The following is a 27,336-nucleotide window of genomic DNA, read 5'->3' as shown; positions in this document are numbered from 1 at the left end:
ATTTCTAATGCAAAGTGATTTGTAGATCAGTCAGTCGGCAGTCGCCTGCAATGTTGAACAAGCTCATTGACTTCTCCAAACCCAAACCCCGGCCTGAGTATGCTTGGTCTGTTTCGCAAGCGTTCCCGGATGTCTCGCGATGTTGCGACTCTGGGTTTAGAAACTCTGTCCTACTGTTGTCTGTCAGCTAGACGAGAACTGGCATAGCTAGCTGGCTATCTGAAAGGAAATAAAACAATTTTCAACATTTATGGTTTCTATAGAGGACTATTTTAAATATTGGCAACCCCACTGTTAAAATGAAAAAAGAAGGAACGCGGTGAGTAATTTGTTCATTTTTTCTATCGTCTCGGTCGGCTAGCTAGCTACAGTTCTAGCTACAGTACTAGCTAGCGGGCTAACAAATAGCTAGCTAGCTAAAATAAAGTTAGCTGGCTCACTAGACCGTTTTCCTAGCAGAAGGCATTAGCTTAATAAATGAACGATACTGCTGTGAACACAATTAAACCATAATCAGTTGTCATTGTCATGTAGCAATCAGTATGGTTTCTAGTCTTTCCTGAACTAGCTACGGTAGCTAGAACTAAACACAGCTGGCTGGCCAGCTGACCAAATTATCCAGCTGTGTCCTTCTTCGGTCGGGGTTTTGTGTCTGTATTTGAGTTTGTGTGTGTGTTCTCGTCGTCGGGATTCGACACTACAAGCATGATGTAGTTAGCTAGCGTTCTAACTATGTTTGATTGTAGTAACCACTGATTAATCACCATCAAATCAATATGTTTTTTTTCCTGATATCTAACGTTACAACACATAATGATTGGTAGACTTGATGATACTCTGTTAGTGTCTACAGTTTATCCTCATTTTGGAGAGACCAGGGAATGTCTAGCCACCCCTGATATCTTGATATTCTGCTATGTGGAAAGATAATGGTGTCTGTATTGTATTTTGAGGGTCAAATAAGAATGCAATGGTCTTCAAGCTGTGGCTTTGATCAAAGATGTGATATCAAAAGTATACATTTAAATGGTTATTTTTCAAAAGCTATCATTTGGTCATGTCAGTACATTTCCTAGAAGCTATAAGACCCAGACATCCCATACAGACAGACATATGAACTCTGTCTGAGTAGCCAATTATCTGGGTGAGGATATCTAGGAGACAGCTGTTTATCACTCCCTTGTGCCCTGCTGCTCATACAGAGGTTGAACTTTAGAAGTAGCTGTGTTGTGTTTTGGCAAATTGTCTCAACTGCACTCTGGATTTTGGGGCAAATAGGCCTACAGTTCAGACAAGAAGATCATTATTTTCTTTCCTAATATTTAATACAATACACATTTTCAATGTTGTGAAAACATTTTAAGAGCCTATTTCATGTTGTCATAATTTAGGCCTCATACAGCTCAGTTCTAATGTTGGTCAAAGAAAATGATAGAATATTTTAAACCTCACTATTTGTCTCATAATAAGCTCTGTGAAGTAACTAGTAGTGTATTGTACAAAGTGAATGAGGTCCTAACTCCATCTCATCTCTCTCCAGCTGTTGGGCCTAACTGCTCTGAGCTGAGTCTGTTCCCCATCATTCCCTTGACCCCTGACCCTTGACCCCCTGGACGGCATAACCATGACGACGGGGGAGTGTTGCCACCTCCCGGGCTCTCTGTGTGACTGCACTGGCAATGCTGCCCTGTCCAAAAGCGTGGAGGAGTCGGATAACTGCAGAGCGCAGTATGTCACCCAGGTCACAGCCAAAGATGGACGGCTGCTCTCCACCGTCATCAAACCCGTGAGCACACTGAGGTACTGTGGCTGAAAACTCACTTTCAGAGCTAAGCATTTATGAGATGTTTAGGGCTTTCCAACAGGCTGTTATAGTAGTAATCCTAGTCGTATCTGGAACTCGTGAGAGCGTTTGCGAGTATGTGTCCGGAAAGTTAATGTCTCACTCTCACAGTTAGCCTCAGAATTTACGAGAATCAGCTTAGCTGTTAAGACTGAAATGTTAGGTTAGCCCAAGTGATATCCAGCAAGCTGTAGTAAGTAAACCCAGTCTAAGGACCCTGTTCAGGACCTTTCTGTTTCCTCCAGCGATGGGCCAATCTGCCGGATCTGCCACGAGGGGGCCAACGGCGAGGGGCTCCTGTCCCCCTGCGACTGCACAGGGACTCTGGGCACGGTGCACAAGAGCTGCCTGGAGAAGTGGCTCTCCTCCTCCAACACCAGCTACTGTGAGCTATGCCACACAGAGTTCACCATTGAGCGCAAGCCCAGGTCCCTCACAGAGGTAACAAAGGTCAATGCCTTTAGCTTGTCTGCACTCCTATGCCTGCCTCTGTGTGTGTGTGTGTGTGTGTGTGTGTGTGTGTGTGCGCGGTTATGTGCATGTGTGTGACTGCTGCTGCTTGCTTTTGCCTTTGTCGGCATTCCTCTGCCTGCAGTGTGTGGCGTGCATGTGTGTGTGGTTCTGCTTATGCTGTATCAAAACACATGACCATGATTCACTCTTCTTCTTCTTCTCTTTCTGCTTGCATAGATTACTCAATGCAAACATTGTCTTGTAGTTGCAATACTTCTGTGTTGATATAGAATTTCTGGCCTTGCTCATGGGTCAACAACATGAAGCTATGTTGACTTAGTTGTGTATTACTCATGCGTATTAAATCCTGGATATGTTAACAGAAATGTAGTTAGGGAGGGATTAGGGATTTTTTTGTTATTTATTGGAATGTACCATCATGTGTTCATGTAATGAATGATGTATGAACCCAGGAAGTTTATCCCTTCATCTACTAATGCGTATCTCAATAAACCAAACCAAACCCTGAAGAAGAAGAAAAGCAGCATGAGTCCTCCAGTGACCCCTGTTTGGCCTATAGTGCATGCTCAGTGCTCATATAGACTCAGAGGCTCAGTACATTTTCTTTCTTTCTCTTTCTTCTCTCCCCTCTCTTCTGTCTCCACAGTGGATGCGGGACCCGGGCCCTCGGAACGAGAAGCGCACGTTGTTCTGTGACATGCTGTGCTTCCTGTTCATCACGCCCCTGGCAGCCATCTCTGGCTGGCTGTGTCTGAGGGGAGCCCAGGACCACCTGCACTTCAACAGCAGACTGGAGGCTGTGGGCCTCATCGCCCTCACCATCGCCCTCTTCACCATTTACGTCCTCTGGACTCTGGTAAGTAGCCACAGATCTAGGACCGGCTAGAACTGACCTTAGATCAGCGTCTCAGCAACTTCATCCTATTTCATGCTATAACATGGTTGGGGAACTAGTAGCCTGTCTTTGACAAATCACACTTTAAATACTTAGTGAGACAACAAGACAGTCCAAGACAGTCCCACTTAAATTTGATGCGTAATGATTTGTTTTTATGAGTCTTTCGTCATGCCTGTTGGTTCTAAAAAGACTTTGCTTTAAAAGACAGTAATGGACTTTGATCGTGTCCATTTTGTATTAACCAGTTGTAATGTGTTTCAACTCATGAATGTGCTTGGGCAGCAGTTTTCAAACCTTACGTGTGCCAGTTTGTTTGTTTTTAGCTTTGGATGAACATCAATATTCTCTCCTCCCCAACCCCCTTCTCTCTTGCAGGTATCCTTCCGCTACCACTGTCAGCTCTACTCTGAATGGAGACGAACCAATCAGAAAGTACGCCTGCTCCTTCCAGACGCGAAGGGTGGGCATTCTAGCCAGCATTCCTTGCTCTCCACGAAGCTGCTGAAAAAGACAGCTGATGAGACCATAGTATGAGGTTAAAGGTGGGAAGATTGAAGTTGGTGTTCTTCTTCGTGTGCTGGAGGTTTGCGGCAAAAAAACAAGTCTCCAACCAGAGCCCAAGTACTTGTGGATGAATATTATTTTCTTTTTCTGTTTAAATCCTTTTCACCTACGTGTATCATCATCATCAGCACTTCATTTTCCACCTCTCTTTTTTATTAAGTCGTGTTAGCCTCTAATGGTGTTATATTGATCTGGTAAAGAAACCAGTATGTTAGAGGTCATTGAGTACCGTGCGGTATGGTGCTTGTGAAGGTTTGGAAAAGGGCAGTTGATTGGATGGTACTCCACTGGGCCCTGCAAAGAGACGACAAAGGATTGGACAGATCCTCAGTGGAGATGGCTGCTGAAGCTTTAAAAACAAACCCTAGCGTTTAAGTGAACATTTACTCTTTTTTATTTTCAGTTCTCCACAACCGACTATAAAAGTGTAGCATGGATCGTTGATGCTGATCTAAGGCGATTCATCCAGCGGTTGATTCCCTAATCACTGAGCGCAGAAGTGAGAAGCTTTGACTCCTGTTCACCAGCCACAGGCTATTCCACTAGGGGATTATAGATGCTCATGATATTTTATACGCAATTCAGTTGACTCCCTTCAATTTAACTCCATCTGTTTTCACCTTGGTCTGAGCAGGAATGTTGTTCGTGAAGATCGAGATTGTGCAATAAAACACAGTGGATGCGAGTGCTCTCACAGTATGTGACGAGACTGCTCCCAACACGCACAGTTATGCATGCGATGCACTGTTTCTTTTTTCTTTTTGGGGGGAAAAATATTGTTTCGTTTATTACTTTGGGGGATTGTAAGAGAGGTTGGTTGAGCTTCCATTGATCTAGTGTTGCTAGTTTGTATGTTGATCAGGGTTTCCTCCCTAGGAGTATAGAGAGGTCTCCTACTATCAGCACTTAATGAAAACTGTCCAAATAGAGTGAGCTGACCTATGTAGGTCTAGACGCCACTGATGAAAAAATACTTTATGGAAAAGTATATTCCACAAACATGAAGTTCAAACTTTTTGTGGTTGATGGAAAGTAAGGCTGACCTTTCCAGTATCGGAAGGTCAAGTACAGACTTACAGGAAATCAATAGTACAGTACTCTACTATGACGAGAGTCCAATGAAAAGCTTTTAGTTAGTGTGTTTTTTGTATTGGTGTGTTTCTTTTTGTGTAGTCACGTAACAATAGCTAGTAGTCACATGCAGCAAGAGCATAGATTGGTTGGTTGATGTTACTGCAGGTTTTGTAGCAGTTGTATTCCCTCTGATATGCAGTCGACCAGACTCTGACGTCTACACTCAGACGTATCTATAGACTTAGACTGTACCTTGACAGTAGAAGCCAGTGTCTGGTTCTAGACCGTTATGGGTTTTGTTGTTATCCATCTACCACAGCTTTAAAACATATGAGGTGACCTCTGGATGAGAGAGCGATGCAAAAACAACATAGCTCTTTGTGTGGGTTTTGTGCATTTGTTTTCTTCCATGTACACTGTATGGTCCTTTCAGATGTCCCACTGTCTTAGCAAAGCTTCATTTCTACATATTTGTATACGTATTGTTAATCATAGTGTCCTTGGTTGAACGTAAAAGTATTGACCCTGAATCTTAAAAGCTATTAACAGGCCTAAAGAGAAGAGGATTAATGCAAATATCCTCCTCAGTAGGGAAAACTCACGTTATGGTGCACAGAAGCCAAAAACCTAGGCCTAGATTTGTTGCTCATTTATGTCTATGATAGTAGAATTTGTTTTAATCCCTTCATAGCAATCATGCTCCTGTATATTGTTCATCTGTAGGTGCAGGTTAAACTCTTCCGGTACCTGAGGGTTGATAACCTGAAGGGCTTTGCAGTGGAACAGCTATGCACTATAAAGGTTTATTTATGCAGCTGTGAGAACCCTGGTTGTGGGAGTGGCATTCTGAAATCAGCTTAAACTTGAAGAAAATGGTGATCTCCAGTAAACAAAATAGGAAGTCATCCTCAGCATAGATGGACAATAGTCAGAACCAGTTCAGTGTAGTGTCCTGTTGGGAGACCCATTCTGAAAATGGATAGACATTTTTTTTTATTTGTAAAGTGGCGATTGTCACTCTAAAGGAATCCTCGCCTGGAAATAATTGTTGATGTTGTTAAAGGGTAGATAATGTTGTGTAATAGTAATACTAGAGCTTAGTATGAGGTTATTTTCCTGTATGTGTGGAGTGGAACAGTGTTGAGGATCTTTCAGCATGGAAAGAGTTCTTATCTGCGTTGTCAGCGATGGGCCACTGCCCGTGTCACATGCGGTCTCTGATTGGTGAGTTCACCTCCAGCTGACGTGTTGGGAGCTATGGAGACTTTGCAATGTAGGGTGTAGTTACAGCACGTGTGCAATTTGATAACTTTACAATGCAATTCTTACCTATAACCTTAACAATACGTAATGAAATCAGAAAGATAATGTAGAAGGAAGTGCATATGAAGGATCATAGCAGTTCGCTCACTTGTGCGGGCTGAGAGGGCTACGATAGGATGTTTGATTTTGCTATGCGAGTCTGTGAGTTGCCTACAATGCATCACTGCTCCCAGTGAAGGCAGCTCAGAGACTTGCCTTATTATACTCCAGTGTTATAACCGCTAACTCAAACAGTTCCTTCTCTCCAAAGAAGCATTGTTTCTTGTGTTTTATACCGGTATATCAAATGGCACTTTCACAAAACTATAATGGAAATGAATTCAGTGTGGTTGTTTATATGATCTCCTAATACAGACTTTGAAAGGGATTTAAAAGTGTTACTGATATTTTCCCAGTTTCTGGTGTTCGGATATTGCTCCTCTGATTTTGTTTTTGATTTGAAGATGAAACAAAGGGTCCAGGGCATTGTCATGCTCATGTGTAAAAGGAACAACATACTTGTTTTTGTTTGTTAATGTTTGAATCTCATATTAATTTTACCACCGTTTTTAATATATTCATGTGTATCATTTGTAATTTGTTTCAATTATTGATTAGGCACAGGATTTTTATCAATCTTAAACATGTTTTGAAATACTATAGTGTTTATGTTGTGCAGTGTGAAAAGAAAGATGTCTTCACCAAAATATGTTGGTGCTTGCAATCAGCCAAGAAAAGTGTGCAAAGCAAATAAAAAATGAAGCTACAGAATGGATAAACATCAATGACTCCTTTGTCTTCTTAATGATGCAGACACTTGCATATACTACACAGGCCTCTTATTTGATGTTATTTCAGACTTTATGGTTATCTGCATCAGTTAACACATTCAGTCCAAAATAAAATTGTTTACAAAATGTTGGTTGAACTGTCATCTTTCTGGATCACATGAACTTTTCTAAAGGTCACATTATTTGGTTTTAGTCCAGAGGTTTCTCTCCAGGGGTTTTGCACTTTTTGTTTGGTATCCGTGCTCTGGTTTCCAGTCACTCACAGTTCAACAAGAGGGTCAACATATCAACAAAATGTCCCATGTCACGTCTTAAAATATAATGTTCACTTTCTGGTCACATTCTCAACTTATACTGAACAAATATATAAATGCAACATGTAAAGTGTTGGTCCCATGTTTCATGAACTGAAATAAAAGATCCCTGACATTTTCCATACGCACAAAAAGCTTATTTCTCTCAAATGTACACATTTGTTTACATCCCTGTTAGTGAGCATTTCTCCTTTGCCAAGATAATCAATCCATCTGACAGGTGTGGCATAGCAAGAAGCTGATTAAACAGCATGATCATTACACAGGTGCACCTTGTGCTGGGGACAATAAAAGGCCACTCTAAAATGTGCAGTTCTGTCACACAACACAATGCCACAGATGTCTCCTGTTTTGAGGGAGCGTGCAATTGGCATGCTGACTGCAGGAATGTCCACCAGAGCTGTTGCCAGAGAATCTAATGTTAATTTCTCTACCATAAGCCGCCTCCAATGTCGTTTTAGAGAATTTTGCAGTACGTCCAACCGGCCTCACAACCGCAGACCACGTGTAACCACGCCAGCCCAGGACCTCCACATTCGGCTTCTTCACCTGCGGGATCATCTGAGACCAGCCACCCGGACAGCTGATGAAACTGAGGAGTATTTCTGTCTGTAATTGGCTTGGCTTGGCTCCCCAGTGGGTGGGCCTATGCCCTCACGGCCAACCCATGGCTGCGCTTCTGCCCAGTCATGTGAAATCCATAGATTAGGGCCTAATGAATTTATTTCAATTGACTGATTTCCTTATATGAACTGTAACTCAGTAAAATCGTAGAAATTGTTGCATGTTGCATTTATATTTTTGTTCAGTATATAAAACTCATCTCCATTTAAGATAAGGCTCGTTTAAAAAAAAAAAAATCCATCCTCCAAAAATAGGCCACCAAAGATGAGCGGGTCATGTCATTCGATAATTCAATTCTGTTTTCCACCACTGGCTTACTCAAAGGTCAACAACTGATGGGAAATTCTGAATTGAATCCCTGTGAACAGTTAGTTCCTGGACCTAAAGAATGTCCCAATCCCACCCAATGCCTGGTAAATAGGCCTATAAGAGGCTTAGAATAAATACGGGTCTAATATTTTTCATATGCTGCTGTTGCACCATGTTTGACACCACTCGGCTAGCTCTAATGGGGTGTGGCACTGTCAGAGGAACAGGACTGGGCCTGGAGGAAACGTAAACAACCTCCTGTAGACCCCTGCCTCTACAACAGCAAGCCTCCATAAAGACAGACAGACACACAGGACAAGATAGCTCACATATTCTACCCACATACATCTAAAGTTGAGCATTTTGAATTCCAATACTGTACAGCGCACTGATAAGGGTTGATATGTTAAAGATAAATGAATGACTTACGTATTACTTTGTCAATTCGTTTATTGTAAAGTCTTACAGTGCTTATTGAAAATAAAACAATGAAAAGGTGAGCCAAATAAATTTGAATAGGTCATTTCTGGCATGATAACTAACGAAATGCATATACCAATGTATTAATACTGCCTTATTCAAGAGAAACTGTGAGTGGCTATATACACAGCACCGTCTAGTGGTCATTGTTCAAATCTCAGAGTCCAACATAATACAGCACTTCAAGTACAGCTCATCTCATTTCACAGACAACTGCCCTGTTGCTACACTGCAGGAACCTCAACGTTGAATCCATGAATGACTGACAAAGTGACAGAAAGGCTTTTTTATGTTTCACTTCATGGCAGAAGAGCACGTGAGTTCACAAGTAATAAAAAGTAAGTTTTGTATACAGGGAGGGAGGGGAGAGCAGGGCGTCGCCATATATGGTAACAAAGACAGAATGGGCCGTACAGGATAAGACAGTGTGACGGTGGAAGTGGATGGGGGGTTGGGGAAAGGGGGTCAGAGGAGTGGTGAGGGTCACAGGCTTTGGCAGCACTGCAGTTTGTTTTTCTGCCCATCGGTGGTGGGGGGGACACTGATGTCAACTACATTGTTGCCTGGAGACTCGTCATGTGCTGATCTGTCAGCTATCTGCTTCTGTGATACGATTCGGTGGATTTCTGGAGGAAAAGGACGAGACAGTAACTGAAAATAAAATGTGCCAATAATACATACCTTATAGACTAGTTAGTTTCCAGTAATGTGAGGTGTGTCGTGGCTCCCTCTTCTTACCTGTGAGGATGTTCTTGAACGCCTCTTCTACATTAGTGGAGTCCAAAGCCGATGTCTCAATAAATGATAGCGTATTCTTTTCTGAGGGAGAAAAAGAGAAAAGATTGAGTTGAGACAAACAGGGATGTCTTCTTAACCATCTTTGTCCCCGGAGTGAGCTGTCATCTACTCCTGTGTTTTTGTTGTTTACCTGCGAAGGCGCGAGCCTCGTCTGTGGGCACTGCCCTGAGGTGGCGCAGGTCACTCTTGTTGCCCACCAGCATGATGACGATGTTGTTATCAGCATGATCCCTCAGCTCCTTCAGCCAGCGCTCCACGTTTTCATAGGTCAGATGCTTGGCAATGTCGTACACTAGGAGAGCCCCCACCGCCCCCCGGTAGTACCTGATTGGGACAGAGCAGGGATAGGAGGTCAAAGGTTGTGAGACTAAGATAGAGAAAGATTTCACAGAATGGTTGCAGTACTATCAAAATATGCTAGTTCCATAAAGGGCAGGTTACAGGAAGATGAGTATCCTTAACATTATTGAGCAGTGAGCACCCTCCTCCACTCACGCTGAAGTGATGGCTCTGTAGCGCTCCTGTCCAGCTGTATCCCAGATCTGGGCCTTTATCGTCTTGCCGTCCACCTGGATGCTGCGGGTGGCGAATTCCACACCGATGGTGCTTTTGCTCTCCAGGTTGAACTCATTCCGTGTGAAACGGGACAGCAGGTTACTCTTCCCTACACCAGAGTCTCCGATCAGCACCACTGGCAACAAAACACACAGACAACATTAGCACTGCAATGACAGGCTGCTGCTGTATGTTCAGTTCAGTACAGTGGAAAATGTTAGACCACATAACAGATCATATACAATAAACCAATTACAGGTAGATCAAGTGGATTGCTTATGAAAATGTTCATAATCTAATGGATCTGTGCATGTCTGACTTTGAAGGTCCTCTGTAGCTCAATTGGTAGAGCATGGTGCTTGTAACGCCAGGGTAGTGGGTTCGATCCCCGGGACCACCCATACGTAAAAATGTATGCACACATGACTGTAAGTCGCTTTGGATAAAAGCGTCTGCTAAATGGCATATTATTTGAATGCTTTGGAAAGACAATATTTTCATTGATTGAATACTGCTGTTTGCATGGCATTGCCAAGATGACTGAAACAACAGAAAAGCATTCTTAACAGAAATAAAGTGGTTATATGAGTACAAAGTGCTGTTCTGCCTCTTCAGCGGAGGAAAATGATCTGAACTTTGTCCTTCTGAAGTCATGCTGCAGGAAGCTGAGAACCTGCTCTTAATGGGAAACCTGAGTTGACACTTTTCAGAGGGCCTCTTTTCCTTTCCTGTCTTCTCCCGTGATTCACCCTCTGAATCACTTGGAAATCCTCTGTTCTCACCCTGTCCCTTTTATCACATTTTCTATCATCATGTTTTAAGTGTCATTTGGAATGTATCATTTGGAAGATTGCTGTATACTACACTAGATTGGTAACGGGTGTGGTGTGGTGTGCTTCTGTGGGATTGATTTTGAAACATCTAACAGAAGCTCATCAGTAGGGTAATAAATGGGTATCTGTAAGATTTTGACAAATGTGCTTTCTTGTGCTATATCACTGGGGACTTCCTTCCTGCTCATTATCCCATTCTTATCTGATACAATGAAATGGGCAGTCTATTATCAGGGATGGTCATGTTAAGCTTCATCTCATACTGTCAGTCACATTATAATGTAAGCAAACTGTTTATGGGATGAATAAACAGAACAAATTCGAGTATTTCTACTAGGTATATTCTTTATGGGTATTACCTATAAGTAACATATACAACAAATACAAAATTACTGAATGAATCACCAATTTCAGGTTTGACCTTTGGTACACTTGTGAAACGAATCCTAGCTATGATTTGTATTTTTTTTAATCTGCATGTTGCTGGCCAGCACCTTTGAGGATGATGGTGTTATAAAGGAATGAGACCTGAGAAAACCTCTGTCGTTAGCCAAGTTAGAGCTGTGCATTTCTCAACACAATGCGACAAACAAATAATAATATTTAGCAAGCCACCAGATCAGATGGAGGCTTGCTAAATCTATCTGGACATTCTAAAACAATCTGTTATAATAAAATACATTGTGTGAGCTTCCTCTAACGGTACCCTCATAATTGACCAAATCAGACAAATCATATCTGTTGTAGCTACCACAAGAGGCAGCTAGCTACAGCTAGATGGGTAAAACAAGATGACAGTTAGTTTACCTTTGAACAAGAAATCGTATTCATCATCTCTGTTACCCATGTCTTTAAAATCGTCTGATTCCAATTTAATTGCGATATATTCCTGGTCTAGCGTTTCAGCTGTTGGTTGTAGTGTTTGCTCCGTCCCGTTTTTTCTGTAACCCAATGCGCGAGACAATGCCTTGGCTGTCACAGTCTCCAACCGACCGCAGGAAGAGGGGATCTTCCTGGCTCTGCAGAAGGGGAGGAGTTCACTGGCGCCAATGTAAACTGTACTACAATATTCCTGGCATGGCATTTCAGTAGTAGTAGGCCTACATAGCTAGGCTATATCAGTGATGCATAATATCTACAGCTGGTGGTTAAAGAATGCAGGCTTCTTTTTTCATCTGATGACCACTCCTGTCAAATTATACTTTATCAAGGGTCTACTCAAATCCTCAAGAAGTTCTACAGCTACACCATTGAGAGCATCTTGACTGGCTGCATCACTGCTTGTTACGGCAACTGCACCGGTCTCGATCGCATGGCGCTACAGAGGGTGGTGCGGACAGCCTAGTACATCACTGGGGCCGAGCTCCCTGCCATCCAGGACCTCTATATCAGGCGGTGTGAAAGAAAGGCCCAGAAAATTGTTAAAGATTTCAGCCACTCAAGCCATAGACTGTTCTCTCTGCTTCCGAACGGCAAGCTGTACCGGAGCATCAAGTCTGACACCAACAGGCTCCTGAACAGCTTCTATCCCCAAGCCATAAGACTGCTAAATAGCTAACAAAACGGCTACAAGGACTATCTGCATTGACCCTTGAATGCACACTCACACACTCACTCTATGCACACTCACTCACTCACACACACTCACACTGACACACCAACACACACACACACACACACACAAACACGCACACACACTCTTGTATAACTAACCTTGTGGGGACACACAATTCACCCTAACCCTAACCCTAACCCAATTCAAAATCCTATTTTCCCTAATCCCTAACCCTAACCCAAAACTTAACCCTAGCTCCTAACCCTAACACTAAACTTAATTCTAACCCTAACACTAATTCTAATCTTAACCCTAACCCCACTAGAAATAGCATTTGACCTTGTGGGGACTGACAAAAAAAATGTTTGTTTGTTTACTATTCTTCCCACAAGTATTGGTAAACCTGTCCACTTCATAACACGCACACACATTCATACTGACTCTACACACATGCACACACACTCACATACAATCATCATATATGCTGCTGCTACTCTGTTTATCATATATCCCAATGCCTAATCACCTTACCCCTACACATATCTAACCCTGCCACTCCAGTATCCCTGCACATTGTAAATATGGTAATGAAACTAACCCTGGAACTGACCCTGTATATAGATTACTTACTTTCTCGTGTTCTTCGTATTTCTATTTCTTGTGTGTTTATGTTCTACTTGACTTATTTTATAGTACTACTGATCAAAGGTGTAAAGTACTTAAGTCAAAATACTTTAAAGTACTACTTAAGTAGTTTTTTGGAGTATCTGTACTTTGCTTTACTATTTATATTTTTGACTACTTTTATTTTTACTTCACTACATTCCTAAAGAAAATAATGTACTTTTTACGCCATACATTTTCGCTGACACCCAAAAGTACATTTTGAATACTTAGCAGGACAGGAAAATGGTCAAATTCACGCACTTATCAAGAGACCATCCCTGGTCATCCCTACTGCCTCTGATCTGGCAGACTCACGAAACACAAATGCTTCATTTGTAAATTATCTCTGAGTGTTGGAGTGTGCCCCTGGCTATCCGTAAATAAAATAAAAAATAAAAAAATTATGCCGTCTGGTTTGCTTAATATAAGGGATTTGAAAATATTTATATTTTTACTTTTGATACTTAAGTATATTTTAGCAATTACATTCACTTTTGATACTTAAGTATATTTAAAACCAAATACTTTTAGACTTTTCCTCAAGTAGTATTTTACTGGGTGACTTTTACTTTTACTTGAGTCATTTTCTATTTAGGTATCTTTACTTTTAATCAAGTATGACAATTGGGTACTTTTTCCACCACTGCTACTGATATTGATTACTGCATTGTTGGGAAAGAGCAAGAAAGGCATTTCACTGTACTTGTGCACGTGACAATAAAAATATATATATGATGATTCTATTTAGGTGGTGGGCCAAAGCCGAAAAAAGTGAAGTTGATCGATACCTGTCGAGGGACGATATCACAGTAAAACATTCTTATGATGACTATAACATTTGTTGGCAACTTAAATTCTTCACATTTTCTCATAAAACGTATATTTCAACACTCTGACCATGATCAATAGCATCAAATCCATGATGCATTGTGTGTAAATGGTGACTGACTGACTGATCTACAAATAATAATGAGCAGTTATTTATGATGCAAGGTGATTTGTAGTCGGCAGTCACCTGCGCTGTCGGCTGCAATGTTGAACAAGCACTCTGTCTGCTCAGGCAAATTTGCCGACCTGCTAAACTTGGAACCAATCAGAACTCCCGTACATACCCCTCGTTATGAAGGCAGCCAATGGCCTGCTTCTATCTATGACGGGGTCTCCAACCTTTTCTAGCATGAGTGCTACTTTTAAAAAATGTAACATGTCCTAAGCAACAACAAAAAATTATAGCTTTCAAATTGGCACATTCCAGTGGTGTGTATTCATGGATGCCAAGAGACGCCAGGCTTCCCCAAATATTTGACCAATAAAACAATTAAAATGATAAAATAATTTATCTTTCATCTCTCTGTGTTTTCATAATTTTCTGCCAATTCGCAAGTGGCTGAATCACACCGGAAAAATCATACGAGTGAGGGAAACAGCGACCTTCTGTCTCAGTATGTGTAGCCCATGTATATGATGCTGTCTGGAACAAGAGTATGACATGTTGCCGGAGTAGCATTTGATTGATTGAGCATTAGGCCTCCCTTGATAAAAAAATTATAAAATAATTAGCCAGTCAGCATTGAGCTGAGCTCAACTGTGGTTTGTCCTGGCCCAGCAAAACACCCCCCAAGGGAGGCCAGTTTGGATTTGGCTTCACACCAATCAAATCACATCCTAAACTAAATGTCATCATGGTCAGACAAACTTGTCTGTTTCTGGTCTGCTTGTGTTGATGTCCTGCAGTAGCTAGCTTACTAAATCGTCCCTTTCCTAAGCCATGGATGGAGATGTGGATTTGTGGTTTTGACTGAATTCTCTGTACAGGCCAATGATTATGACAGCGATTCTGATCTAACCATAAATTCCTATATTGTGCCACTGGCCTGAGACGATTGAAGTTCAATATGTAGCCTAGATATAGCCTAGTAGGCTCACGTTAACTAGCTAGCTAACTTAGCTGATTCGTTTTTGCCCATGCGAGGAAGTTAGGCTAGCAAGCATTTTAGCTAGGTAGCCTATGAAAACTAAAACAAAAAACATACTGTATGACAGAGCCATAGACCGTTTTGCCAACATGAAAGAGAGGAGGATGGCATTGGCGTTCAACTAGTCTACAAGTAGGTTGAGTCACCGTATTTGTTTTTACTTGCGCGTGCACGCACGCAAGCACGCAGGGACACATACACACACACAGACAGAAATCAGTACCATGGTCAGCCACTTGAGATTTAGCAACATTGATTGGACTAAATTGTTTTTGGTATCTTTAAGTTTGTTTTCAGTGTATTAAACTAAGCATACAGTGCATTTGGAAAGTGTTCAGACCCCTTGACTTCTTCCACATTTTTCCACATTAAGTTACAGCCTTATTCTAAAACGGATTAACTGTTTTTTTCTTTTCATGAATCTACACACAATACCCCATAATGACAAAGCAAAAACTGTTTTTTATACTTTTTTTGCAAATGTATTACAAATAAAAAACAGAAATATCACATTTACACAAGTATTCAGAACCTTTACTCAGTACTTTGTTGAAGAACCTTTGGCAGCGATTACAGCCTTGAGTCTTCTTGGGTATGACGCTACAAGCTTGGCACACCTGTATTTGGGGAGTTTCTCCCATTCTTCTATGCAGATCCTCTCAAGCTCTGTCAGGTCGGATGGGGTGCGTCGATGCACAGCTATTTTCAGGTCTCTCCAGAGATGTTGGATCGGGTTCAAGTCCGGGCTCTGGCTGGGCCACTCAAGGACATTCAGAGACTTGTCCCGAAGCCACTCCTGCATTGTCTTGGGTGTGTGCTTAGGTTTGTTGTCCTGTTGGAAGGTGAACCTTCGCCCCAGTCTCAGGTCATGAGCGCTCCGAAGCAGGTTTTCATCAAGGATCTCTCTGTACTTTGCTCCGTTCATCTTTCCCTCGATCCTAGTGTTCTAGTCCCTGCCGCTGAAAAACATCCCCACAGCATGATGCTGCCACCACCATGCTTCACCGTAGGGATGGTGCCTGGTTTCCTCCAGACGTGATGCTTGGCATTCAGGCCAAAGAGTTCAATTTTGGTTTCATCAGACCAGAGAATCTTGTTTCTCATGGTCTGAGAGTCCTTTAGGTGCCTTTTGGCAAACTCCAAGCGGGCTGTCATGCGCCTTTTACTGAAAAGTTGCTTCCGTCTGGCCACTCTACCATAAAGGCCTGATTGGTGGAGTGCTGCAGAGATGGTTGTCCTTCTGGAAGGTTGTCTCATCGCCACAGAGGAACTCTGAAGCTCTGTCAGAGTGACCATTGGGTTCTTGGTCACCTCCCTGATGAAAGCCCTTCTCCCCCGATTGCTCAGTTTGGCCCGGGCGGCCAGCTCTAGGAAGAGTCTTGATGGTTCCAAACTTCTTCCATTTAAGAATGATGAGGCCACTGTGTTCCTGGGGACCTTCAATGCTGCAGAAATGTTTTGGTACCCTTCCCCAGATCTGTGTCTCGACACAATCCTGTCTCAGAGCTCTACGGACAACTCCTTCGACCTCATGGCTTGGTTTCTGCTCTGACATGCACTGTGGAACCTTATATTGGCAGGTGTGTGCCTTTTCAAATCATGTCCAATCAATTTAATTTACCACAGGTGGACTCCAATCAAGTTGTAGAAATATCTCAAGGATGATCAATGGAAACAGGATGCACCTGAGCTCAATTTCGAGTCTCATCGCAAAGGGTCTGAATACTTATTTAAATAAGGTTTTTCTGTTTTTTCTGTTTTATAAATTTGCAAAAATTTATAAAAACCTGTTTTCACTTCGTCATTATGGGGTATTGTGTGTAGACTGATGAGGGAAAAAAATGTATTTAATAAATTTTTGAATAATGCTGTAACGTAACAAAATGTGGAAAAAGTCAAGGGGTCTGAATACTTTCCGAATGCACTGTAATTTAGCTAATGAAGTTAGATAATGTTATTGCTGGTTATGTAGATAGCTATCTTTTGATAAAGAGAGGTAGGCTCTCTAACGTTAGCCTCCTCATTACAACATAGTTAGGTCATAGCTCATACAAGTTTATTGTGTATTGTCTAGATACTGCTGGTTATGTAACGTTATCATTTGATAATGCTAGCGAGGTAGGCTAGCTAGCGCAAAGCACAGCAACACTGCCTGAATGGGGAGCTGTGGCATTAATATGGAGTTGGACCCCCCTTATAACAGCCTCTACTCTTCTGGGAAGGCTTTCCACTAGATGTTGGAACATTGCTGCGGGGAGTTACTTCCATTCAGCCACAAGAGCATCAGTGAGGTCGGGCACTGATGTTGGGCAATTAGGCCTGGCTCGCAGTCGGCGTTCCAATTCATCCCAAAGGTGTTCGATGGGGTTGAGGTCAGTGCTCTGTTCCACACCAATCTCGACAAACTATTTCTGTATGGACCTCGCTTTGTGCACGGGAGCATTATCATGCTGAAATAGGAAAGGGCCTTCCCCAAACTGTTGCCACAAAGTTGGAAGCACAGAATCGTCTAGAATGTCATTGTATGCTGTTGTGTTAAGATTTCCCTTCACTGGAACTAAGGGGCCTAGCCCGAACCATGAAAAACAGCCCCAGACCATTATTCCTCCTCCACCAAACTTTACAGTTGGCACTATGCATTGGGGCAGGTAGCATTCTCCTGGCATCCGCCAAAACCAGATTTGTCCGATGGACTGCCAGATGGTGAAGAGTGATTCATCACTCCAGAGAACTTGTTTCCACTGCTCCAGAGTCCAATGGCGGCGAGCTGACTTGTTGGAAAGGTGGCATCCTATGACGGTGCCACGTTGAAAGTCACTGAGCTTTTCAGTAAGGACATTCTACTGCCAATGGTTTCCTATGGAGATTGCATGGCTGTGTGCTCGATTTTATACACCTGTCAGCAACGGGTGTGTGTCAGAGTGGTGTGGGTGGATAAGTAGGGAATCAGGCGCAGGAAACCAGGAGGACTCCAACAGAACTTTAGTAAAGTCCAACACAATAATAAGTCGCCAACCCAACCGGGTGGCGCGAACAATTACGCACGAAACAAAGTGCGGAAAACAACAAGAAAAGCGCACGCAGTGCGAACTCTCGAAAAACACAATGACGAGAGACACAAACTCCTAGAGGCAGGCTGACAAAAACAATCACGCATAACACCTGACCCAAACACACGAAACTAAATAGGGAAACAATTAAGACACAAATAAGGGACAGGTGTTATGAACAGACAAAACCAAATGAACATGAAACATAGAACGGTGGCAGCTAGTACTCCGGAGACGACGACCGCCGAAGCCTGCCCGAACAAGGAAGAGGAGCAGCCTCGGCCGAAACCGTGACAGTGTGGCTAAAATAGCCGAATCCACTAATTTGTCCACATATAAAGGGATTAATACTTATTGACTCATTTCAGCTTTACATTTTTTATTAATTTGCAAACATTTCTAAAAACAAACTTCCACTTTGACATTGTGAGGTATTGTGTGTAGATCAGTGTCGCAAAATCTCAATTTAATACATTTTAAATTCAGGCTTGTAACACAACAAAATGTGGAAAAGTCAAGGGGGGTGTGAATACTTTTTGAAGGACCTGTAGGCTTTCATTAGTTCAAGAGACAATTCTTCTTATGAATAGCTTTAGAATGCAATTTATTTGCTACATATCCTGAATGTGCAAGTGTGTGTTCTAAAGTTGAACATTTGTTCATTGATGTATGCAGAAAATAAGTAGAACTGTCTCTGTTTATGTTTGCCATGATAGAAATTTTTAAAATTTTAAAATTTAGAAACATTGTAACAATGTTCTAACTGGTAACTGATTTACATGTTTGCAATATTAGAAACATTGCAACAATGTTTCAAAATGGTACTCTAATCCTGAGTGGTCAATTGCAGCACAGATTATACATTATATTCGATCTTTATACTCTAGTGGCCGCTCTAACAATGAAAATACATTTCTTCAAAAATGGAAGGCAGTCGGGAGGAGGCAAGATCAGGTGGGACCATTCTAGCCAATGAGAGGGCAGATACGCATGTAAAAAGAGGCACAATGTTTTCCACTAGTTACCACAGCCATTTAATAGGATCTCTGTGGGCCTAGTCGTAAAGACTTGTCATAACACACCCAGTCATTATGTTTACATCGGACTGTCAAACAGACTTCAAAAGGTTTCCTTTACTAGGCCACCCGTGCACTTTCATCCACTGGCATCCAATTTCCAGCCTCCAAACAGTGGTGAATGGAAAGAGACATCTGCTACACAAAACACCAGAAAGTGTAATGACGTTTGGCGATTGTAAACCGACCAGAATTTATGTGTCCGCCACTCACCCCCGAGAGCATTTCAACCCTAGCAACTAGCAAGCAGGCAGCTCAGTGTTGCCAACTCCTCAGTAAGGAAAGTAGCTATTGGCTGTCCTAAAAGTCGCTAAATGGCGTCATCGCCTAATTTGCATAATTACCCATGTGCATGTAATTGTGATGGATGCTGTAGGAGAGAGGAATAATGTCGTGGGAGAGACAAAAAGTGGGTAAAAAACACCCTACATATGTTTACAACTACAAATGAACTTTCTTCTGTTTTTTTATTTCACAATTCCCACCCTCCTCCTTTATTCGGGCTTGGGACCGGCAAAAATGACCCAAAATAGACACTTTTTGTTTCGTTTTCTTAAGTTTGGTTTGGTTTGGTTTTTAACCTTATGGTCCACTTAGGAGCCTACAACAAGTCACAGTAAAATATGAACATTTTTAACCACAACATCTAAATGGACCAAAAAGAGACAATAGAAAAAACTGTCAATGGCAATGTGAGAAAATGATAGTAACTAGTCTGGCCCTAATTCAGGCTGTGCTGGCTCACAGAAAGAGTGGGTCATCGTCATTTTGGTCAAGGCTCTCTATGGCAGGTTCAGCAACTGAGGGAGCTGACTTAAATGAGTAAACAGCTGATGTGCCAAAAAGCTGCAAAACATTATCCGGCAGCTGGTGCTCATAGCAAGCCTCACCAGACAGCTTCAGTCCATATCGAATGTACAGGATGGAGTTAAGGACAAGGACATCTGATTTCTAAGTTTGCTTTTTACCACACTCATCTGGCTGAATACTCTCTCGACTTCAGCATTCGAGTGAATGCGGGATGTAGCTCATTTGATAGAGCATGGCGTTTGCAATGCCAGGGTTGTGGGTTCGATTCCCACGGGGGGCCAGTATAAAAAAATATGTATTCACTAACTGTAAGTCGCTCTGGATAAGAGCGTCTGCTAAATGACTAAAATGTAAAAAATGAGTGTCGCAAGGACAACACAGACACAGCAGCCATGGCAAGTTCTTGAAACGGGTTGATATCAGCTGCATCCCTGAACTTCCAAATCTCACTCCAGAAGCCCAGTGTGTTTTTTGTCTCATTCCATTTACTAAGATGGATGGTACGCCATTGCTGGACAGTCTTGTCTATCTCTGCAGGGGAGTAGCCAAGGAGCTTGGCTATTTTTTATATTTCTCCAGGGCTCTTATTGTGCTTTAGAGTTTCCTCCACATTGAAAACTGACATGTACTGCAATGCTTCGATGTTGTCCGGCAGTCTCACCCTCAACTCATTAGTGAGGGAGATGGTGAAGGATACACACCGCTTTCGGACATTGTTTTCATCCTCAGGCGCAAGGTGGAGCTCAGCTGCCTTTGAATCAAAAAAGGTAACCAAGGTACGGTTTGGGACTGATGTATCCATCTATTGGCCCTTTGAGTACATCAACATTTGCCAGTGGATTCAGCACCCTGCTGCTCACAGACTTGATCAGGCTAACCAAGCTGTCAAGTAGCTTAAGAGGATCTACTTGCTCTCCCTCAAAAGCCTATGTTTTGAGGATCACTGTACATGGAGTATAAAACCTCAGCCATGTAGCAGTGTTCACTGGACTTGGTGACTGCGAAATGCAGCCTAAGCTCCTCCCACTGGTCCAGAATGCGTGAAACCGCGGGTTCAATGGAGAGCCAACGTGTGGCACACACCTTGGTTATCTGTAAAGGTTTCTCCCCACAGTTGATGGTCTCATATATGGCCTTGTAGGCCTCCCTGCGCTTTGGAGACACTGAAAACCAGTTATAAGTCTCTCGTACCAAGTACTCCACACTACGGGGGATGGTGTCATTGGAAGCATGACTTACAGCAAGCTGCAGAGAGTGGCACACACAGCAAATAAGAACCAGATCTTTGAGGCCATACTCCTCCTTCAGCACTTTATGGACCCCATTGTTAATCCCCGTCATAACAGAGGCATTGTCAGTCCATATCCCCAGGAGTTTCTCTTTTTTAAGACAACACTTCTCGAGGAAACCCACATCAGCACAGGCTATAGATTTGGCATCTCCTCCCTCCAACTCAACAAGCCCCAAAAACGTTGATACAATTGTCTGCTTGGTGTCACTAAAGTACCTTATCACAACCCCCAGGAACTTAGAAACACTTACATCCGTGGACTCATTGAGGAGGAGGCTGAAACGCTGGTCACCCACATCTGCGACCAACTTTTTCAGAATGTATGGTGCTAGAACACCATTAATCATTTCTGTGCACTTTGTCCTGTGCATTTTGAAGTGGGTAGCAGCAGTGGAGTCTGAGAAAGCAGCTCTACATGCTTCTCCAATGTGATCACATGCCAGCATGGAACAGTGTTCAGCGATAGCTAATGCCATGGTGGCCTCTTTTTTGCAGAGTCAATTTTTTTAACCATAAATGGCAGCTTGTTTTGGGTGGAACTGTTATAAGGCTTTGCCTTTTGAGTATGTTTTTGAGTTGTCATGTGTTTTTTTACATCACTAAGTTTGGCGTAGAAATCAGCCTTACAATACAGGCAGTATGCCCGTGTATCATCTCCAATAAACGGCTTCAACCAGTCTTTGAATTCAGGGTTTGATTCCCACTCCTTTCTGTATTTTTGAGTGTACAGTTTAGACTGGGACATGATGAGCTAGCCAGCTAGATGTTTAGCTTATGTCACAGAGAGGCACACACACAGTGGATGAGGTGAGTAAGTAACTGAGGCTGTGTGAGTCAAATGCAGTGATTTATTTTTGTGCAGTGATTTATTTTAGACAAAGAACATTTAACATTTACATCCCGCCCTGAATGTAAGCCAAGAGGTTTATTTATTTGATGGAATAGATGTTTTGTAATGCTTAAGTTGTTACGAGTGTACTTTATTTTGGAGTTGTCTGGAGATGGCAATGCATATTCATGGCATGAGGCTAGTAGCATAGCCTCTCTCTCCATTGAATACAGGCGGTTGACATCAACAACCCTCATCAAATATTCAAAAAAGGATTACAATAATGAGATGTATCCATCAATCGAAAGTAAGGATAGGCGGGAGCTAGACAGGCTGCCGTGCCGCTTTGTGGACAACACCTCTCATTGTTAGCACGGAGACACATGTCTCTTGTCAGTATATCCATAATCTTTGGCTTTTCTCAACTTTGGTCCCACCCTGTTCACGCTCCCCTCGCACATGCTTGCGTCCCTCAACAGTCCCCCCCCCTTACAAAAAAAAGATTGCAGTTTAGAAACTGCAGTAAAAGTGCAGTAACTGCAGTCGACTGGTATTTTGGACACAGTATTTGCAGCTTACTGCAGTTATGCTGCAGTGTACTGTAGTTATACTGCACTCCACAGGAGGTTGGTGGCACCTTAATTGGGGAGAACGGGCTCGTGGTAATGACTGGACCAGAATCAGTGGAATGGTATCAGCTACATCAAACAGTTGGTTTACATGTGTTTGATGCCATTCCATTTGTGCAGTTCCGGCCTTTAATATGAGCTATTCTCCCATCAGCAGCCTCCACTGCTGCCCTCTGCAATCTTTTTTTCGTAAGGGCTGCCCACTTCACTTCATTGAAAATGAATGGGGCTCTGTTGTGACGGCATAGAAGTGAATAGGATGTCGGACGGAAAAAAGATGACGGAAGAGGATGATGAAGTGGATTCTGAATCTAATGGCGGTAGAATCAAGGAGAATTGGATATTGTCCAAAAGAAAGGAAAACAGAGCAAAGTAGAGTATAGTGATGAGAATGTCACTTCGTATCTTGTAGGAGTACGGTTTGTACAGTGAGGGAAAAAAGTATTTGATCCCCTGCTGATTTTGTACGTTTGCCCACTGACAAAGACATGATCCGTCTATAATTTTAATGGTAGGTTTATTTTAACAGTGATAGACAGAATAACAACAAATAAATCCTGAAAAACGCATGTCAAAAATGTTATAAATTGATTTTAATTTTAATGAGGGAAATAAGTATTTGACCCCTCTGCAAAACATGACTTAGTACTTGGTGGCAAAACCCTTGTTGGCAATCACAGAGGTCAGACGTTTCTTGTAGTTGGCCACCAGGTTTGCACACATCTCAGGAGGGATTTTGTCCCACTCCTCTTTGCAGATCTTCTCCAAGTCATTAAGGTTTCGAGGCTGACGTTTGGCAACTCGAACCTTCAACTCCCTTCACAGATTTTCTATGGGATTAAGGTCTGGAGACTGGCTAGGCCACTCCAGGACCTTAATGTGCTTCTTCCTTTGTTGCCTTGGCCGTGTGTTTTGGGTCATTGTCATGCTGGAATACCCATCCACAACCCATTTTCAATGCCCTGGCTGAGGGAAGGAGGTTCTCACCCAAGATTTGACGGTACATGGCCCCGTCCAACGTCCCTTTGATGCGGTGAAGTTGTCCTGTCCCCTCTGCAGAAAAACACCCCCAAAGCATAATGTTTACACCTCCATGTTTGACGGTGGGGATGGTGTTCTTGGGGTCATAGGCAGCATTCCTCCCCCTCCAAACACGGCGAGTTGAGTTGATGCCAAAGAGCTTGATTTTGGTCTCATCTGACCACAACACTTTCACCCAGTTCTCCTCTGAATCATTCAGATGTTAATTGGCAAACTTCAGACGGGCCTGTACAGTGAGGGAAAAAAGTATTTGATCCCCTGCTGATTTTGTACGTTTGCCCACTGACAAAGAAATGATCAGTCTATAATTTTAATGGTAGGTTTATTTGAACAGTGAGAGACAGAATAACAACAACAAAATCCAGAAAAACGCATGTCAAAAATGTTATAAATCGATTTGCATTTTAATAAGGGAAATAAGTATTTGACCCCCTCTCAATCAGAAAGATTTCTGGCTCCCAGGTGTCTTTTATGCAGGTAACGAGCTGAGATTAGGAGCACAAACTTCAGACGGGCCTGTATATGTGCTTTCTTGAGCAGGGGGACCTTGCGGGCGCTGCAGGATTTCAGTCCTTCGCGGTGTAGTGTGTTACTAATTGTTTTCTTGGTGACTATGGTCCCAGCTGCCTTGAGATCATTGACAAGATCCTCCCGTGTAGTTCTGGGCTGATTCCTCACCGTTCTCATGATCATTGCAACTCCACGAGGTGAGATTGACAGTTATTTTGTGTTTCTTCCATTTGCGAATAATCGCACCAACTGTTGTCACCTTCTCACCAAGCTGCTTGGCGATGGTCTTGTAGCCCATTCCAGCCTTGTGTAGGTCTACAATCTTGTCCCTGACATCCTTGGAGAGCTCTTTGGTCTTGGCCATAGTGGAGAGTTTGGAATCTGATTGATTGCTTCTGTGGACAGGTGTCTTTTATACAGGTAACAAACGGAGATTAGGAGCACTCCCTTTAAGAGTGTGCTCCTAACTCAGCTCGTTACCTGTATAAAAGACACCTGGGAGCCAGAAATCTTTCTGATTGAGAGGGGGTCAAATACTTATTTCCCTCATTAAAATGCAAATCAATTCATAACATTTTTGACATGCGTTTTTCTGGATTTTTTTGTTGTTATTTTGTCTCTCACTGTTCAAATAAACCTACCATTAAAATTATAGACTGATAATTTCTTTGTCAGTGGGCAAACGTACAAAATCAGCAGGGGATCAAAAACTTTTTTCCCTCACTGTAAATGAGGAGCAGCTGATTGAAATACCTATCTTGAGGAATCCATTTGAGATATCCAAACTGGTGGAGAGAGTGCTGGGTAGAGTGAAGGCTGTGAGGATCACGAGAGGCGGGCTGGTTTAGATTTTTTTGTGCTTCTGAGGATCAGAAGAAACGTGTTCCGATTTGATACGTTTGAAGTGTCGTGTGTGTCTCTTAGGAACAGGGCACCCCTCAAGGGGGTTATATTTGGAGTCTTGTGGGAAGTAGATGTTGAAGAGATGAAAAATATTATTGGAGTGATTGATGCACGTCGGATGAATCTTGTGGTGAATGAAGAAAAAGTGAAGAGTCTATCTGTTCTTTAGTTTTTTGATATGGAGTCTCTCTCTACTCAAGTGCAGTTAGGGTATATTAACTATAGATTCAGTGCATTTGGTCATGTTTCAAGTGTTTGCAGAAGGGAGAAGCCGAGATGTCCAAGTTGTGGAAAATATCATATTATGTGTTATAAAAGTGATGAAAATGTAACATGTTGCAATTGTGGTGGGAACCATGAAGCCACGTCTTTCGAATGCCCCACAAAGGTGAAAGAGAATGAGGTGGCCAAAGTCAGGGCCATCCAGAGCATATCATATGCAGCAGCTGTTAAAAGGGTTGAGGAAAGTGGAAGGGGGAAAAAGTAAAGAACTTGTCTGTCGGCCTTGTATTAAAGAATATAACTGGTTAAAGAAAATTGTGATAAATAAAAAAGTATACCAGTTTCATTTAAGGACCAAAGGATTGACAGCCGTCCCATATAGATTGCAAAATAGTTGGGAAGAGATTTTTGACGTACCGATTCCATGGCATAGTATTTATGAATTGATACGCAAAACGACACCGGATTCAAAACATATAATTTTTCAATTTAAATTATTATATAAAATTCTTGCTACCAATAGAATGTTATTTATATGGGGGATACAATCTTTCCAGCTCTGCAGATTTTGCTGTGAAGAGACAGAATCATTAGATAATTTGTTTTGGTACTGCCCATTTGTAGCTTGTTTTTGGACACAGGTCCAGGAATGGCTAAAGGATTGCAATATTTACCTGGAGCTAACCCTGCAGATAGCACTACTGGGTGATCTGAAAAGTCATAGTCAATCGATCAATAATATAATAATACTTTTAGCAAAAATGTTTATTTTCAATTTACGATCTGTAGAAACAATGAGAATAGAAAGGTTCAGAACTTTGGTAAAACATCACAGTACAGTTGAAAAATATATGGCAAATAGAAATCCAATATGGATGGTGTTAAGAGATAGATGGGAGGTGTTGAATGGAGCTGAAGGATGGGAGTAATAACAACAACTGATAACAACAAGATAACTAATGTAAAGCATACTGTGTCCATAATAAATATATAGGTTATAGGTTGAGAGCTTTTGTGAAAGCACAGTTAGAAAAATATGGCATATAGACATCATGAAAATGATTGGAGGAAGTTCAGGAGTAAAAACAAACAAAATATAATTATTGTGGAATTTGACTGTGTCCGTAAGGTGTATGTGGTATGTGTGGGCTGGAAGTGGAGGCCTGGGCGTTGTTGTTCACTGGTTTGCTCCAATTGGGGAAGGGGAATGACAGACCTCTACATGCTTTGTAAGTAGGAAAACCTGCAAAATCGGCAGTGTATCAAATACTTGTTCTCCCCACTGTATGTATATATGTATGTACAGTAGGGAGATCAAGTATTTGATACACTGCCGATTTTGCAGGTTTTCCTACTTACATCATTTTACATTTTAGTCATTTAGCAGACGCTCTTATCCAGAGCGACTTACAGGAGCAATTAGGGTTAAGTGCCTTGCTCAAGGGCACAACGACAGATTTTTCACCTAGTCGGCTCGGGGATTAGAACCAGCGACCTTTCGGTTACTGGCACAACGCTCTTAACCACTAAGCTACCTAAAGCATGTAGAGGTCTGTAATTTTTATCATAGGTACACTTCAACTGTGAGAGACGAAATCTAAAACAAAAATCCAGAAAATCACATTGTATGATTTTTAAGTAATTAATTTGCATTTTATTGCATGAAATAAGTATTTGATCACCTACATTTACATTACATTTTAGTCATTTAGCAGACGCTCTTATCCAGAGCGACTTACAGTTAGCGAATATTTTTTTTTTTTCATACTGGCCCCCCGTGGGAATCGAACCCACAACCCTGGCGTTGCAAACGCCATGCTCTATCAACTGAGCTACATCCCTGCCGGCCATTCCCTCCCCTACCCTGGACGACGCTGGGCCAATTGTGCGCCGCCCATGAGTCTCCCGGTCGCGGCCGG

The 27,336-nt window shown here is 42.2% G+C and overlaps 2 protein-coding genes across 2 annotated transcripts; one reads left to right on the top strand and one right to left on the bottom strand.

Moving 5' to 3' along the window:
• Nucleotides 1–167: 167 nt before the first annotated feature.
• Nucleotides 168–6,936, top strand: LOC311131420 (E3 ubiquitin-protein ligase MARCHF2). Its single transcript, XM_084164394.1, has 5 exons — nt 168–319; nt 1,541–1,800; nt 2,089–2,284; nt 2,964–3,173; nt 3,591–6,936. The coding sequence occupies exons 2-5, from the start codon at nt 1,625–1,627 to the stop codon at nt 3,747–3,749; spliced, it is 741 nt and encodes a 246-aa protein (XP_084020520.1). The 5' UTR covers nt 168–319; nt 1,541–1,624; the 3' UTR covers nt 3,750–6,936.
• Nucleotides 6,937–8,627: 1,691 nt separating this feature from the next.
• On the bottom strand, nt 8,628–11,851 carry LOC311130729 (ras-related protein Rab-11B-like). Its single transcript, XM_084163518.1, has 5 exons — nt 11,667–11,851; nt 9,967–10,162; nt 9,602–9,795; nt 9,412–9,492; nt 8,628–9,299 (listed from the first exon to the last, which is right to left on the bottom strand). The coding sequence occupies exons 1-5, from the start codon at nt 11,704–11,706 to the stop codon at nt 9,157–9,159; spliced, it is 654 nt and encodes a 217-aa protein (XP_084019644.1). The 5' UTR covers nt 11,707–11,851; the 3' UTR covers nt 8,628–9,156.
• Between the last annotated feature and the right edge of the window lie 15,485 nt (nt 11,852–27,336).

The sequence above is a fragment of the Coregonus lavaretus genome, assembly GCF_964263955.1.
Source record: "Coregonus lavaretus genome assembly, chromosome: 6".
In the NCBI taxonomy this organism is placed as follows: Eukaryota; Metazoa; Chordata; class Actinopteri; order Salmoniformes; family Salmonidae; genus Coregonus; species Coregonus lavaretus.
Note: the sequence above shows the minus strand (reverse complement) of the source record. Positions and strands in the feature narration are given on the sequence as shown.

Coding starts and splice junctions, on each gene's coding strand:
- LOC311131420 (XM_084164394.1), top strand. CDS start 1,625: ATGACGACGGGGGAGTGTTGCCACCTCCCGGGCTCTCTGTGTGACTGC. Junction 1,801..2,088: donor AAACCCGTGAGCACACTGAG/GTACTGTGGCTG, acceptor TGTTTCCTCCAG/CGATGGGCCAATCTGCCGGA. Junction 2,285..2,963: donor AGCCCAGGTCCCTCACAGAG/GTAACAAAGGTC, acceptor CTGTCTCCACAG/TGGATGCGGGACCCGGGCCC.
- LOC311130729 (XM_084163518.1), bottom strand. CDS start 11,706: ATGGGTAACAGAGATGATGAATACGATTTCTTGTTCAAAG. Junction 9,796..9,966: donor TACAGAGCCATCACTTCAGC/GTGAGTGGAGGA, acceptor TGTCCCAATCAG/GTACTACCGGGGGGCGGTGG. Junction 9,493..9,601: donor CGAGGCTCGCGCCTTCGCAG/GTAAACAACAAA, acceptor TTTCTCCCTCAG/AAAAGAATACGCTATCATTT.